Source organism: Vigna unguiculata, chromosome 9, assembly GCF_004118075.2.
Source record: "Vigna unguiculata cultivar IT97K-499-35 chromosome 9, ASM411807v1, whole genome shotgun sequence".
NCBI classification, from domain to species: Eukaryota; Viridiplantae; Streptophyta; class Magnoliopsida; order Fabales; family Fabaceae; genus Vigna; species Vigna unguiculata.
This window is the reverse complement of record NC_040287.1, coordinates 38,190,739-38,208,590: the sequence shown is the minus strand read 5'-3', so window position 1 is coordinate 38,208,590 and position 17,852 is coordinate 38,190,739. Positions and strand designations below refer to the sequence as shown.

At 29.1% G+C, this 17,852-nt stretch overlaps 2 protein-coding genes across 2 annotated transcripts; one reads left to right on the top strand and one right to left on the bottom strand.

The window, feature by feature from the left end:
• The first annotated feature begins 718 nt into the window (after positions 1 to 718).
• Positions 719 to 2,046, top strand: LOC114195921 (UPF0481 protein At3g47200-like). The gene has a single exon (XM_028086370.1). The coding sequence runs from the start codon at positions 742 to 744 to the stop codon at positions 1,975 to 1,977; it is 1,236 nt and encodes a 411-aa protein (XP_027942171.1). The 5' UTR covers positions 719 to 741; the 3' UTR covers positions 1,978 to 2,046.
• An 11,197-nt stretch (positions 2,047 to 13,243) lies between these two features.
• LOC114162827 (zinc finger Ran-binding domain-containing protein 2-like) lies at positions 13,244 to 14,850 on the bottom strand. The gene is made up of 4 exons (XM_028046806.1): positions 14,735 to 14,850; positions 14,058 to 14,436; positions 13,736 to 13,852; positions 13,244 to 13,636 (listed from the first exon to the last, which is right to left on the bottom strand). The coding sequence occupies exons 2-3, from the start codon at positions 14,429 to 14,431 to the stop codon at positions 13,753 to 13,755; spliced, it is 474 nt and encodes a 157-aa protein (XP_027902607.1). The 5' UTR covers positions 14,432 to 14,436; positions 14,735 to 14,850; the 3' UTR covers positions 13,244 to 13,636; positions 13,736 to 13,752.
• Between the last annotated feature and the right edge of the window lie 3,002 nt (positions 14,851 to 17,852).

Below are 17,852 nucleotides of genomic sequence, written 5' to 3'. Positions count from 1 at the left end.
TGAATTTTTTTTTTTTTATTTTTTTGTGAATTATCCATAAAGCTTTGTAGAAAATAAATTTTAAATAGATTTTTATGTGGATTTCTTAAAATTTTATAAAATATTCACGGGAAGTAATGATAAATTAAGCTATCCTTACTTGGTGATGATGGTTCTATTTTATGGTTACATGGCCACAAGCAAAAAATACTTTTTTATTTGTTTGGTTAATTTTTATAGTAATCTCACATTTTTGGTTAGTTTTTTTTAATTTATTTTTGGTTCTACTTTACATTTTACTGATTGTAAATTTTCCAGTTAAGTCATATTCATCAACTACTTTAAAAAAAATTAGGATAAAGTATAACTTTCATGCATCATGTATATTATCAATTCTCATTTTTAATATAATTACAAAAAAGTTTATACCAACCTCAATACAATAAGTATAATTTTGTCACGTGATAAAATAAAGACATTTCAACGCTTAACAAACATCTAATAATTTATTTATCTAACAAACGACAAAGACTAATTCGAGAACATCTAATATAATTTATTTGTCTAACAAACAAGAAGACTAGTTCAGAACTGTTGAATCAAATGAACTTAAATTAATCAGATTATTTTGGTTAGGCTTTTATCTCCACCATAAGAGACGAAACGTGCATGATTGACATATGATAAATACATGGATCAGCCACAATGTGATAATTTCATCATTTTAATTCTGGTTTTGGTTTCTGGACTCTACCTTGTTCCATGATGAACATGGACGATGTTGTGATCCATATTCAAGGAATGCTGGAGAAAGCAAAGCCACCCATATCCGAAGAGTGTTGCATCTATAAAGTACCTTTACTTATTCGCCAAATCAACCAAGAAGCTTACACCCCAAAGATTGTTTCCATAGGCCCTTATCACCATAACAACTCTCATCTTCAGAACATGGAAAACCACAAACTAACCTATTGCAAGTCATTTCTTGAACGAACTAACACAAGCATGGAAAGTTGGATCCATTATATAGCAGGTAAAGAGCTCCATATCCGTCAATGTTACTTAGACGTACTTGAGTTTAGCTCGAAAGAACTTGTAGAGATGATATGTGTGGATTCAGGATTTATACTGGAACTCTTTTGGATAACTCACTATAAGATATATGACAAGTATCTTTCAACACCATGGTTTCGACTTATGATATTATATGATCTGGTGTTGCTTGAGAACCAACTTCCTTTTTTCGTTCTTCACCATCTCTTCTGTCTATCTATTGCCGATGGTAACAGTGACATTCCTTCATTCATCCGGCTCACATTTAAATACTTTGACTTATTCAATAGGTTAGATTTGAAACCTAATCTTATCACAACATGTCATCACTTCACAGATTTGTTACGACATTTTCACTTATGTGGAAGAAAACAAACTACAAGGACTGGCCAATGGCCGCATATTCCTAGTGTTACTAAGTTGTCAGAAGCAGGAATAAGGTTTGGAAAGCACGAAAGTAAGTGCTATCTAAACTTGAGTTTTTCAAGAAAGGTTCTTAAAATACCAAGATTCACGGTGGATGATGGTACTGAAATTTTGTTTCGCAACATGGTGGCTTTGGAGCAGTTTCACTATCCTAACGATGCCTACATAACAGAGTATGCTCTTGTTCTGCAATACCTAGTAAACACGGGTAAGGATGTGGATATACTCGTTAAAGCGGGAATTTTGAAGAACTTTTTAGGGGACAGTGATTCTGCGGCCGAGAGGACTAAACGTCTTTGCAGAAATATCCTTCTCAAAGATTTTAGTTCTGATTACGTTTCTTTATGGCAAGACTTGGACGCTTCGTATAAAAGTCGTCGTCTTAAGTTGAAGTCAACTCTTAGGCGTGATTACTGTAAAAGTCCTTGGCAAACCGCTGCTACCATTGCTGCAATCGTTGTTCTTATCCTCTCTTTTGTTCAAACAATTTGCTCAATTTGGCAGATAAAACAATCTTAGAATGTCTTACATCTTCGAAGACATTGTCAATCATTGATCTTCTTCCTTGTTTATATGTTTTTTCTTATTGTATCCACATTCTCTAGTTTATCACTTGATAGAAACTTAATTCTCCTTTATATTTGTTTGTGTGTTGTAATGTTAAATAATTATGCTTCATTTATATATTAATTATTTTTGTATTCATAGACTTTGTTTTTACAAAATGTTTTAATTATTTAATGTATATATTCTTTATTTTGGTTCTTACATTTTACGTTTTAATATTTGTACCATTTTATTTTTATTTTCTAGTCTTAAGGTTATCAAAATTTTGTGTTTTAATTATTATGTCTACAAATTTTATATTTTAATCTTTGTTGTTAGTTGTCAAATAATTTAGTTATTCTAACATCGATGTAAAATTAGAAAATATAATCTAAAGCATTGTGATGTTTATTTTTTCAAATTGTTAAACCCTCAAAACTTTCTTGCTGTTTGAAATTTAAATAATCAAAGTTATCTCTTATATGCTCCCACAAGTTTAAATCCCTCGTTAGTGTACGACGTCCATCTATTCTCATCCAAACCCTTCCTTTTAAAAGTTTCACAAGCAACTATATAATCTAATTTAAGTGATGAGTCTATTATCATGTGTTGTGGGTTGCATAATTGTCCCGGAGGTTGGATGGATCAAGTCACAATCCAAATAGGATCCTGGTAGGACGATTGCTGAGGAAGAGATTGTTGCATGTGGCATCAATTGTCCCGTGGTGAAAGTCAAGTGGGCCGAGTCATAATCGAATCATGACGTTTGGATTGTTACGCTCTTAAGTAAAAAGAGTTGCGTCCTGACTAATAACTATAATTTTTTGCCAAGTGATAAGCGTCAATTATCATTTGGTGTTTCTTCTTCATTATGTGACTCTTCTTTCTTATATGACTCTTCTCATATATTCAAAGATTACACACTTAATTAACAATTAACCTCTTTATTATATCTGCCTTTAATCTATCATCACATAGACATTGGACCTAACACCATAATTTATGAAAAGTAAAATAAAATATTTATTAAATATAGATAAAATTAAGGTGTTACAAAACAAATAACATAGTGATAAAACAAACATAACCAAAAAACATTGAAGGAAGATGCCTACACCCCCAACAGTTCTTTATGTTGGCCCTTTTCACCATAACCGTTTCCCTCGTCTCCACAATATGGAAAGACACAAATTCATGTATTGCAAGGCCTTTCTAAAACATATACAAAAAAGTTTGGATAGGCGGATCCATTACGTAGAAGCAGTGAAGTTTGAGAGAGTATCCAGAAACAATTTCTCTTTCCTTATATTAGACAGGATTCAGATAATTAAAAAGGAATATTAGACACCAAATCTGCTAAAAGTAATTGACTTTCAACCATGAAATCAATTTAAAATTTCATGACATTTTACATCCCAACCTCGTTAAATTAAATAATATTAAAAATTTCAACGAATTCACAGTATATAAGAATATAGGTGGATCCTAATCTTATTTCCAAATGGGTTAATTATGTTTTTAATCCTTCAAGTTTCATTGAAATTGAAATTAATCAATTTTCGAAATTTTTGACCAATTTAGTCCTTTATCTTTAGAAATACGTAAATTTAGTCTTTTTAATCAAAATTTTGTTAGGTTTATATGACGTTTCAGGCGCATTTCATGACAGTATTTGAGTTGTTTACCTTATTTGACACATTTTCACTTTAGTATTAACTCAAATATTATCATGAAACACGTTTGAAACGTCAAATAAACTTAACAAAATTTGGTTAAAAGGATTAAATCCACCTATTTCTAAAGTTAGAGGACTGAATTAGGTTAAAGTTTTGGAAAGAAACTAATTTCAATTTTCACTGAAAATTTAGGGATCAAAAACATATTTAACCCTTTACAAATTTTTATAGTTAAATTAGGTTTAAAATTCATTCTTAATATGGTATCGGAGTTATTATAAATTTATATTAACAAAAATTATAAGGTCACTATTAGGGGTGACAATAAGGGTCAGGCTTGCAAGCCCACTAAAAATGTGTAAGGCGGGCCGAGACATGAACCTGCTGGCCCTTTAAAGTCTGGCCCGCATAGCCCACGGCCCGCATAAAATAAAAACTTGCACTTGTGTAGGGATGGCAACGGGGCGGGGCGGGGACGGGTTTCGCTATCCCATACCCATCCCCGCAAAAAAAATTCATCCCCATCCCCATACCCAAACCCAACGGGTATCAAACTTTTGTCCCATCCCCATCCCCACCGGGTAACGGGTATAATCTCGTACCCATACACGTACCCGTATTCTAACTACTTCAATATTAATTTTTATAAAAGAACAAAATTACGGTAAAGAAAACATAATATTATCAAATATTCAATATTAGGAGGATGATTGTTTCTTCCATATCAAATATTTTGAAATAAATTATAATTGTCTACATTTTAGATTATAATACCAAATAAAATTTCATGAGAACCAAGACATTTATTAAATTTGCAAACTACAACATTGAAGAAACTTAGTGGATAAAATTAAAAAATATTTCAAAAAAATATAAAAGGAAAACAAATATTCAAATTAAAATATATTTTAAATGTTTGTTTACTTCTATTTTTAAATTCTAATGAATCTCTTTTTTATACACTAATAAAAGTTATAATACATCACTTGATCAAAATGACACAAAGAACAAATAATAAACATAATAATAAAATTTTGACATAGATTTTGTATCTTTTGAACTTCAATATATGTTGGATAGTGACAAATAAATATTCATAGCAATTACATTAAATTTTTATATTGTAGTAGATAAAAGTTATTTATACAATTAAAGTGAAAAAATTACATAATGATTAATAATGAGTTATAAAATAACAAATAATTAGATATAATATATCAAAATATTATTCTACATTATGAAAATAAACAATAAATAAAAATATTAAAAAACTAACAAATGTGTGTTTTAGAAATAATTTAAGAGACTATTGAAAGAAATTGTACAAAGGAAATCAAATGTATAATTAAGGTATGATAAAATGAAAAATACATTACAGAACTAATTATTAAATTATGTTTGAAGTAGTTAAAATTAAATAGAAATATCATTAGTGAAAAAAAAAATTTGTCATTAAATTACAAATAAATTAGTAATTAAATTGGTCACCAAATCAAGTACCGATTCGATCATTGAATCGGTCACTAATTTAATCACTTATTCAGACAATAAATCAACTACTACCACTAATGACGAAAAATAGTGACTGATATGGGTTAATGACTAAATCAATCACTATTTCATGTTTTTCTTATAGTAAATTATCATATACTATTTCTAAATATCATTATATATATATATATATATATATATAAATTTTAACCACTTCAAACATAATTTAAAGTGAAAAAATTACAGTATGATTAATAATGAGTTATAAAGTAAAATATAATTAGATAGAATATATCGAAATATTTTTCTACATGATGAAAATAAACAACAAATAAAAATATTAAAAAACTAACAAATGTGTATTTTAGAAATAATTTAAGAGACTATTGAAAGAAATTGTACAAAGGAAAACAAATGTATAATTAAGGTATGATGAGATGAAAAATACCTTAGAGAACTAATTATTAAATTATGTTTGAAGTGGTTAAAATTAAATAGAAATATCATTAGTGACAAAAAAATTTGTCATTAAATTACAAATAAATTAGTAATTAAATTTGTCACTAAATCAAGTACCGGTTCGATCATTGAATCGATCACTAATTTAATCACTGATTCAGACAATAAATCAACTACTACCATTAATGACAAAAAATAGTGACTAATATGAGTTAATGACTAAATTAGTCAATATTTCATGTTTTTCTCATAGTGAATTATCATATACTATTCCTAAATATCATTATATATATATATATATATATATATATATATATATATATATATATATATATATATATAAATTTTAACCACTTCAAACATAATTTAAAGTGAAAAAATTACAGTATGATTAATAATGAGTTATAAAGTAAAAAATAATTAGATAGAATATATCTAAATATTTTTCTACATGATGAAAATAAACAACAAATAAAAATATTAAAAAACTAACAAATGTGTGTTTTAGAAATAATTTGAGAGACTATCAAAAGAAATCGTACAAAGGAAATCAAATGTATAATTAAGGTATGATAAGATGAAAAATATCTTAGAGAATTAAGAAAATTTTTCAAATATCAACATATATACTCAATGGTTGAAAAATAACGAAAATTATTTTAATGAAACAAAAAAGTTCTTCAAATTAAACAAAAAATAATAATAATAATAAGTAAATAATTTTTGTTATATTACCTTAAATTGAGAGTATGAACATTCTCATGTGAAAGAAAAATATATAATAAATAAAAATATTAAAAAATAATATAAATATTCAAATGTGAGACATAAATTTTTTTTAATTAACATACATCATTTTAACATAATTACATAAATGTCATGATAAGATAAAATATATATTGGAGGTACGAATGAGTTTCATGACAAACCAAATAATTAAAAGAAATAAAAAAAAGAATATATATATATATATATATATATATATATATATATATATATAGGGTTACTTAATTAGTTGTGAATATTTTAATAATTTAAACGAGAATAGAGATATGGCGGGGACGGGTATTATGGTGGGGATATGTACATCCCCATACCCATCCCCATACCCAACTGAAAAAGTCGGGGATTCCCCATACCCATACCCATACCCAGTCAATGTGGGGATTCCCCGTCAAAACGGGGACGGGTTCGGGCAATACCCGCGGGGACGGGTTTATTTGTCATCTCTACACTTGTGTATATCGATTACGTTCTTTCTGGGTTCCTGCATGAACATTTCAAATTCTTGTATGACTGAAAAAAATAAATACTATGTACTTTTGAATGTGTTAAAATTTGAAAAATACATCGTGTATGTCAAAGTACAAATATGAATATGATGAAAATGTTGAATTATCAATTTATCATTAAACTTTTCATAGTTTTTTCTTAATTCTGTGAACTTGTTAAAGATTCCAAATTTGTTGAACATTGAAATTTATATAAGAATTTAAAAAAAAAAAGATTAGTTTGCAGGCCCGCACTTATGCGAGCGCGCCAAACTTTTCAGCCCGCGTTAAAAATGCGGGATGAATCAGCTTGACCTGCATTGTGTAGGCCAAGTGCGAACCGAACCTAAACGGACCGACCTGCCCGCATTGTCACCCCTTGTGACTATCGGACTATTCATACATTTTACATCAATTATAATATATTAATTGATGTAAACCTTTGATATTTTTTTCGGAATTTGTATTAGTTTGAGTTGAATTATCATCATGAATATGTAATGCAGTAGTATAATTGTTTAAAGAAAAAACATTTTCAACACTACGAGTCATCTTCCGCATAATTGATTTTAATGTATAGAGGGTTATTTTGAAAGATGTTATAGAAAAAACGTTGAAGGAGGCTAAAATAGTTAGATTTTTTTTATCTTTTATAGGGGTTTGTCATAGATAGGTCCCTTAGCTAGTGATTTCCCACGTAGCACAAGCAGCACATGTATCGATCTCAATTATACAACTTTGGGAGAGGTAGTGTGTTTGACCTGTAAACCAAAGCTAAAACCATTTATTTCAAAGGAAGGAAAAGGAAACCTTTAAACATGCTAGCTTGGGTTGAAAAGAAAGGAAAAGGGAAATTAAAGCTTTTGAAAGTGTATCTTATTTTTTTGGTGCATTGAATTGGATAAAAAGTCCTAACCTTGACTGCCACAGTATACAGTTTTCAACTGGTTGGGTGGTTTTAGTTTTTGATGGTATTTGGGACCCAACTCACATTACAAATCCTCATGATTAAAGATGTTTTTGTTGTGCTTTTATAAACAACCCTCTTTCGTAGGTCTTGTCTTTGTTACATTGCCATGAAACCAACAAACTCTCACACAACCACCCATAAAACACAATAACAAAATTAATTAAAACCATGTTATAATGTTTAAAGTTTAAAAGAAATTATAAGATGACTTACCGTTAAATTAGAAGGGAGAGTAGAGAAGTCTTAAATTCAAGGTTAAAATACTTTTTTGGTCCTAATTTTTGTCAAGTTTTATCAAATAAGTTCTAATTTTGGTTTTGTGTTAAAATAGGTTCTAATTTTCGTTAATTTTGTTCAATTGAGTCCTTTTTTGCTAACACCGTTTAAATCATTAATGGTCATAAATAGTGACGGTCACGTGTCACTTCGTGCTTTTTTTGAATTTTGTTTTAAATTTTATTTAAATGTTCATGTGTCAAAGTCAATGTTCTATATTCAATCTAGTCCCTATATTTGTTATTTTTGTCACTAACATTTAAGAGTTATAAGGTTGGTTTTATGGAATTAAAAAGGAGGGTGAGAGAAATTGAGTTCAACTCCTCTCACTAACAACTAACTAACAATTAATATTTGTCGATGAAAAAAATGTTTAAAACTTCAAAATTGATTAAAAATGTTCTAATTAAATATGTTCTCTAACTTCATCAATGAGATTGTTTGTGTTAATACCTTGAAAACGCAGTGATTGTTTCTAATTATGCTGTCGGATTGACTTGGATCGTGTCGAAACAAAAATAATTCATGGGAAGTGTGCTAAAAATGGCTTAAATTGCATATATAGTTGGAACCCAGAGCACATGATTGAGTAAACAAGTAGGAGGTACTTGAGAAAAACACATGATTGAACAAAGGATATGAAGTAACATAAAGCTTAGACTAAAGTGGATTTAAAGAATCTTGTTAAAAGCTATATAATGGAGTGTAGTAGCAGACACTATTAATGAAGTGTGGTTACTTTTGACCAATGAGTGTTGGTGTTAAACGTAACCAACCCAGGAGGTCAATGGGGAAACCCATGAAATGTATGATAAGCTTGTAAAGTTTGGGAATCCTATGTCAATTGATGCTTTCAAAATTCTACTCATTCTTCATCGGCTTTACAAAACACAAAGCTTGGTTTTGCTTAATTAAGCAAGCTCATTAAACCCCCTCCGTTGATCAATGAAATAAAGAAAATTGATATTTTAAGTAACCTAAGTTTTACTTTAGTGGCAAAGGGTTTTCTGGTTACTTAATTTGAAATTATCATATCAAATCTACAACATAGGTAAATAGTTCTTGTTTCAATATTTAAATTTATGAGCATATATAAAAAAAAAAAAAAAAAAATTTTTTGAACATGTAAGGTAATGGAAATACAAACTTTCAATTCAATTATAGATTTTGGAGAGAAAACAAAATGCCAAAAAATAAATAATCAACTTAAAAAAAAAAAGTTGAATCTCAGTTGATAATAATATCTAAGGTGACTTTATTTGTAAAATAGAAAAAAAAAACTTAATATAAAAACAGAAATTATAGTTGTTATAATTAACTTATTCTGTATAATATACTATTGGTGTATGTATTATATCATTGAGGTAATATTGGACTAACTTTAAATAAATAAAGATTATTCTAATGGAAGCACACATAACAGTATGTTTTGAATTTATAGACATTACCAAAACAACTAATGTTTTTGTGATTTATTGAATTTTTTAGTTGAAAGTTTTTAATTAATAACATTTTTCACTTGCAAATGTCAACATGGTTTTCTTATCATATATATATATATATATATATATATATATATATATATATATATATATATATATATATATATATATATATATATATATGTATTTTTTTTTTCTGTACAGCTATACATCATACTTTAATTTAAAGTACATATCTCTGTTTAATATGTATTCTTTTCAAATACTTTAAGATAATTTAATAATATTTATTAATGAAATATCTAATCTATAAAATAATAATATTTTTGTGATTATAATAATTTATATTATTTTATTTTTACAATTTTAATATATAATTTTAGTTTGGATTCAAATAATAATAATAATCATATATATATATATATTATATATATATATATATTATATATATATATATATTATATATATATATATATATATATATTTTAAATATTGTGTATTTTTGGTGGGCTAACATTTTCCTTTGTTGTTGTGATGTTCTCCTATCTGATTAAGGGGATTAATTTGTGTTTAAATCTTGATTAGATTTACTTAAGACTCCCGTGGGCTTTTAGTAGCGGCTTGCCTTGTTCCTTTTGGCTTCTACTTTAGCTTTCGTAATTTACTTTCCCGATTTCTTCCTACATCCATCCATTTTCATGAAATTAAACACTAATCATACTTATATTCTTCATTTCTTACAGGAAATACTACTTTTTTTTTATCACCAAAAGAAAGAATACACTAATAATAGAATATTAGAGATATTCAAACTCATTTACATAATATATACACTAAAAATTCCGTCTTTCCTACATTCATATTATACAAAATATTCCTTCACAAAATTACAGACAGAGAACATATTTCTACAATAATAATTGTTGTACCAAGTTTTACAACAATAATCACTGCTCTTTGCATCTTCTTAGCATTCTTTGTATAGTTTTGGACATACAATTTTATCTCATAATTAATTAGAGTTTATAGGTTTTCATCTTCATATAATATTTAACTTTTTCATTTTTATTCAATATGACACTTAAACTCATGCTTAAATTTTGAAAAAAACAACCACAATTAACATCGATTTGAAATTTTGATTTCAATTAAGTGATTTTACAATCATAACCATTATGATCCTGACTCATTGTAGGAAGTTTGAAGAAAGTTGTACTCAATTAAAATTTACAAACAATATAAAATAGATAAAGTTATTATTTTATCAACATAAAAGAAAAAGTATGAAGTAAACTAGATATATTAATTTATTGTCTCTTAAATATCTGTTGATTACATAATTTAGTGTCCGTCCAAGTTAATTAACAGATCTACATGTATAATTTTTTTTTCTCTCAATTCTTCCATGATATATATAACGTGCGTAATTACGCATATGTTTTTTTTATGAAGATTTAATGTTATATATAATTATTTATGTGATAAATATAACTTAATATTTTATTTATTATTTTATTAATGTCATTATTTTGACTGAATGTTAAAAATTAACTGAAAAATTAATTAATTAATAAATGAAGTTATTTATTAAATTGTAATATAATTTAGTATAAATTATTTATATTTATTTATATTTTCGTACCTACAATTATAAATTTAAATTCTATTTGCTGTTTTATTTTAGTTTTTTCATAATATACCTTTAATTTATTTGTGATAATAATAAATTTAAATCTTCAAGTTTTTTATTAACTATTCATTTTATTTTACTAAATATTTCAATGACTCAAATGTGTAAAAAAATTACAATATTAATTGTTTTTCAAAATTATTTTTATATACATAGATTCACGCTATACGGAAAACTAACTCGTCACTGAGACGTAGGGTATGTAACAAATATTATAAATAAAACTTTTTAAGAAGACAACAATTTAATACACGAGAGAAAGGATTCTCATAGGCTTGTTCAAATCATAAATCGAAAATGGAAAAAACATTCATAAAGTTAAAATAATTTAACACCATTTCTCACTGCCAGTATTATTTAATAATCTAAAATTAGTATATAATTAACTTTCATAGTTATGAAAAAATATGGTTCTTTATTTATTGGATCTCCTTCTATCAAATCATATCAATCATTTAGAAAAGTTAGGGCATCTCGTATAAATGTGATTTAGACTTAAAAGTGTAGTAAGAAGAAAAAGAAAACTGACAACAAAATTACTCACCTGTCTTAGAGATCTTAAATGGATATATACTTAAAATACCATAAATAGAAATAGCTAGGGAACTCGGGAAAAACAAAGAAATAGCTTGGGAAAGAAATAAATTTAATGTGAATTGCAATAAAACAGTCATAAAAAAACCCAATAAATATTAACTATCTTGAATTATAAATTTTCGTAACACAATTAAGAAATTATCGTATTTCACTCTTTTCTAAACAAATTTTTAAGAAATTCTCCATTGCATAATAAACTCCCTTTGGTTGGATTAGCTCCTTCTCTCTTCACAAATATTTCATAAACATTACATCATAATTTTAAAAGAGGAAAACAAGGGTCAAAAAACAAAAATACTATCTTAAAATTTTGAAAAATTCCAACAATGATTGGTTGACACTTTGAAATAAATCACGAATTCTTTTATCAAGAAAAAAATTACTCTACGACACTTTATAAAGAACATATTTACAACCAATTTTAATAATATAATCATATATATAAATATTAGTGTTTTAAATTAAAAATAAAAAATATAACTAAAATATCAATATTTTAAGTTATTAAGTTTTTTTTTTATATAAATTTCAAAATATCACAATTTTTTATTCATATATGATATGTAAATTTTGAAACGCTTTAAATCATTCAGAATATTAACTTTTATCAAATCACTTTATCTAATTAAACGTGATCCATATAATTATGTACTGCTTTTACTACTTTATTTTCTAAAGGTCTCCTGCAATACATAAAGGGAGTAAAATTTACAGCCATTTTCTTTTCTTTCTGTGACTAGTAATATAATTAGACCTATTAGTCATGCAACATGAATATGAGAAAATCTAAGGTAATCAACGTATATTTATCCGTGATCTTAATTAATTTTCACATAAAATGTATTTAAATATTTTAATTCATGAAAAAAATTATTGACATTTTTCTTTTAGATATTAATTGAAAGATTAGAAACATGATGCGATTCAGAAGTATTAGTAATTTCTGTACGAACAAATACTTCCATTGTCCTTACTAGCAAATGGTACTATAATTTGTTCAGCATACTGCAGCTTGGTGTTCCTTCTCAGCAAAGAAAGAACAATAAAAGCAACATATTGGTGGGTTTGTCTTGACCTATATATGGTTATGGTTAGGCTAACATTGTTTCTTCATTTGAAAATGAGAAACCGCGCGTGTTCAATCCTTTTCAAAGAATAAGATTATGCATGCATCACACTGTTATACTACCAAACTGTTTGATAGTGGTCCTTACATTAAAGAACATAGACTGTAACATTGAGTTTTACGACTACAGTTATATGTTATGAATGAAATTATTCCTTGGACCACGTCCCCACTGTAAAGCTACACACATCTATGTGTAGATGTGAGAGTTAAAGAGAGAAAGACAGAAGCAAAGAGCATCTTTTCTGAACACATATCTGAGAATTAGATAAAGAACGCTTTGCACCAAATCATAGTGAGCTTAGAAGCTAACTAGCTATAGCTATAGCTATAGCTATAGCTAACTCTTCTCAAAACACATTAACACTGATATTAAATTGTTGATACTTAAAAAAAGTCTGCTGAGTCATATACAGAATCACTCAGCACCAGCAAAACCTCAAAATCATAACTCACCTAAAGCTTCCTAGCTGGAAGAAAATCAAATTAAAAAAGAAAAAAAAGCAAAAATAAATATCCGCATGAGATAATGATGTTGAAGAAGAAAGTAACATGTGGAGGCAAGAGTCCAAAAAAAAGTAACTGTCACTGGGAAATAGGGATAGCCTCTTGATTCTCTCCTGGGACAGCAAAGCTGTAAATTACAAAATAAAGGATCATCAGTGTATGTAATTACTATCTATATTATATTCATGATGAAATTATTTTCATTATAAAAGATCATTAAAATTACCACATGGATCAGGAACTCTACGATGAATATGGTGGTCTGCCACTATTAGAGTCCCTGGGTGCATTGCATCTGTAGCACTCCATTCTATTCGCGAAGTTATGCTCGTTGCATCCAGACCTGTCATCAATATCATTATACTGTTTTATTTACTCATACTTTTTTTTTCTTAAATTATCCTAATAATATTAATTGATATACAAACACAGATAGTATGGTAGTAAGTTATTTTGTATTCAAATATGTTGCAATTCTTTTCTTTTTCTTAAAAAAAGTATAATAATAAAACCCTTAAATGTGATATTGAATGAAGTGATATATGTACCTGGTGCATATCCAGTCACCGGATTTCCAGCCGGGACGGGCGGAGGAGCCGGCGCCGAAGCCGAAGGGTCTCATTCGGGTGATGTCGACGTCGTATGATCCGGTGGAGGAGTCCTCCTTGGAGACGCCGCACTTGAAGCAGCTGGAGCGGCTGGCGAAGTTGTGGGCTCCACAGTTTCCGACGGTGCAGTACCAGTCACCGGGGCGAACATCAGGGCCAGTGGTGAAGCCAAAGGAGGAAGAGCCTCTGCCTCCGAAGGCGGCGCCGTAGTCGCCGCCACCACTCCTTGGCTCCCCGCATCGCTGGCACGATTCTCTTCTCTGGAAGTTCAGGTGGTTGCATGTCCTGCAGTTCCAATCCCCTGGTCTGCTCATTTTCCCTTCACAGTTTCCAAATTCCACCATGCATATATATATATACACAAAAATTAGCATTCAATCAATTTCTGGAGTGTTTCTCTTAGCATGTTATCAAAACCAGAACTACACAATTCCTCTCTGGAGAACACATAATAAAAGTTAAAAACCAGTTGATGGTGCATGTAAGTTTTATTCTACACCATATATAATGTTATAACATAAAAGAATGACAGAGTACTGCAGAAGGAAAAGGTGTGCATGGGAAAAGAAGAAGAGAGAAACGTTAAAACTGAAAAAGGAAGAATATTTTGAATTCACCTCTGGAGAATGAGAGTGGTAGCAGTCAGTGGAAGAAGTTAAATAAGGAGAGAGAGTGGTAGCAGTGAAGTGTGGTGGTTGTGGTGCAGATGAGTGCAGAGGCTGAGGTGGTTTATATACTGGCAATTAGGGCCTCGAAAATCGAGCAGATCGAAGAGTGCAGGCAGAAGAATGGGTGGTTATTTTTTTGTTTGCTTGGAACCCAATGTGATATCATCATAAACTAAATATGGAAAAAAGGTGAAAGGAATTTTTCAAGTGCCACTCCATACACTATTAATTGTATAATAAATAAAAAGTTATTATTGTGTAGGGTTGTGGGAGATGCACGTAAAAATATGAGAATTGATTATGGAAATTATGAGTATAAGTTGTTCAACTTTGTCAAGCTGGTCTTTTGTGTCCCCACATAAAGCAAAATTAGCATGCATTATGCATTGCAACCTCTAAACAGCACAATGGGCATTGCCCGTGCCCTGTCTTTTAAATCTTGTAGTCCATAAATGATAGCAAAAGAGCTTTTTGACTGTGGAGATATGTGTTAATTGGACCCTCATTTATAGTGAAGTGGCGGGACAAAAAAAATGGTCCTTATTACATTATTACCTTACGATATCTCACCCACCGCATGGTCTCCGACTGCATCTTTTTGATGTCATTGATCAATGAGAGGAGTGGATAAGAAGGAGAGAAAATTATTCATTGTTTATGAGCAGACAAAATGAATATTCCTCACACTTCAAGGAAAACCTTAATCTCAGAGATTGTTGACCCCAGTGTGCTTAGTAGTGGACCAGCTTATTCAATTCCCATATTCATAAATAATTCTCAAAAAATCGCTTCTGCTTTTCATTTTTGAATATTCCTCTTTTGTACTTCCCACTTAATTTCTTTTGGGCGTAAGTCAAAAGCATTATTATAATATCACACATAACCTTCTTCTTGTGTAATCTTCTTTATATATCTTAATATTTTATACCTACTCCACCACCTAAACCTTATTAATGTTGCCATTCCGAACCATTCTACATAATCCTGATATTTATTTAATTGAAGTGGTCCCGAATGAAAACACATGCATATGGTTTTAGTAATGATAGTGGCGACGAGATTTTGGACTGCAAAACATGTAAATCTGTGTTGAAGTATATTAAAATGAAAAAAAAAATGAGGATCACTCGTGCATGTCAGAGGGTGAAATTGTGTATAGCTCTCCTCGACGTAGGCGATGTTAAAGCAAAAGTTGCATGGGCATTATTAGTTGAAGGAACGTCCTTGGATGATGGCACTTAGTGAAAGAGAAAAACGATGACTAAACGTTGATTGGAATTGAAGGAATAATAGTTCAAAAATCAAAGCAAGGAGCAAAACCTGGTAGAGTTTCGATAAAGATAGTCGAAGTTGATGATGATGGAAGAGAAGTCTTCGAGGTTCAAATTTTGACCATCTTTTCTTTTCCTTTTTCCCCTTCGTTACACTGATATGGCTTTTTCGCTGTCATCTTCTTTTCCTTCCTCATTATCGCATATTCTCTCCTTCTTTTTTTTCCTTCTCTCTCTCTTTCTCTCAAAGAGGGAAAACACATATAGCTCCAAAAACCCCAGAAAAAAATAAAAAAAAGAAGAAAATCTTAAAACTAATAGAAATCACCCACCATTTTTCTTGGGGAATGGTAAAGAAGGCTGTAGCAAGCTGTGAAAGCAAAAAGAAAGGGGAGTGAGAGTACTGATTCGATTCTCTTATTGGGAAATGCTTCCATGCATCACCATGTCACCAGACCTATCTAACGTATACTTCTACTCTTTACTTTTTCCTTTTTTTTATGTTATCCTATTTTTTTATATATACATTATAACTTATACATTTCTGTCAATTTTTTTTAAGTTTCACAGTTTGACATCGAATAGTGATAAAATGATTAAAATATGTAAATAGATTCAAATTTCATTTTACAAGTAAGATTTATTAGAATGAATTATTAGAATAAAATTAGATTTAACATTCAATTCTTCATAATTTAATTTTGATTTTGATCGACACAAATTTATAAAAATTAATTTAATTAGCTCATCAAAAATTAAACCTACATCTATTTCACATATTATAAAAAAAAAATAAACAAGAGACAGAGACGTTATTACATGCACTTTGATTTGAGAATTTTTCCAATTTTACAATATCATGGGTAGTAGTTTTAACTGTTTCCGAATTTGTCTTCGTCTGAGTTTTATATATATAATTTTCTTTTTGTACAATACAACAGAGAAACCCAATTACAAATGTTGAAATATAATTAGAATAAAAATGTATGTATTATTAGAGTTACATATATATATATATATAATTCGTTTTTTATGGTTGCATGCACGTGAGTTGGTAGAAAGATATGAGTGACGCCATCAGAATGATAAAAGTTTTCTCTTTTCTTTTACTTTTTAGACCTCCAATATCTTTTTTAATATGCTCTGAGAGTCCCCAAAATGTTCATCTTCTTTGATTTTAGACAGTTTTCGACCAAAATTGCTGAGTAAACTTAAATATTGATGTGTGTGTTTTAAAAATTGATGTACGCCTTTGTTTGATTTTGCAAGAAATAAATCTTAATATCCGTAAGATCAGTTTTTCTGTCACCAAGGATTTGGGGCCTAGTTTTTTTTATTTGAGGTCCTGAAGTCCACTTAATATTTCAAGATCTCCCTTTCAACCCTTAATTCTCTCATTCTGTCTCATTCAAAAAAAAAAAAAAAATAGTTCTCACTCTTTCTCTCAATGCTGAAAAGTAGGAGTTGTATTAGGGTAGCTATATAATCCCCCTTCCAGAGTTGGCGGAAACCATCTTTCACCACGTAAATTAAACTTTAAAACTCCATTTCTTCGTTGTTCTCTGTTTGGTAGCTCTAGTTATGTATGAGTCTCTATCGTGGTCTCATTCTTGTCTCCCATAGTTTTGTTTTTCAGTTTTTCAAATCTGCTCCAAGTCCTAGTGCTCCTCTTTTAAGGTTTCTTACGTTAGAGTTTTCATGTTTTTAATCAGTTTCGAGGTAAGGGAAGTTAGAGTTTTCATGTTTTTACAATATCCTATTTGTTTTAGTTTGGTTTCGTGTTTGTGGTACTTGGA

Bases quoted from the DNA above. Each gene is read 5' to 3' on its own strand.
- LOC114195921 (XM_028086370.1), top strand. From the start codon at position 742: ATGATGAACATGGACGATGTTGTGATCCATATTCAAGGAATGCTGGAG.
- LOC114162827 (XM_028046806.1), bottom strand. From the start codon at position 14,431: ATGAGCAGACCAGGGGATTGGAACTGCAGGACATGCAACCACCTGAAC. The intron at 13,853-14,057 runs GTACATATATCA...TATTGATGACAG, and splicing joins GGTGACTGGATATGCACCAG to GTCTGGATGCAACGAGCATA.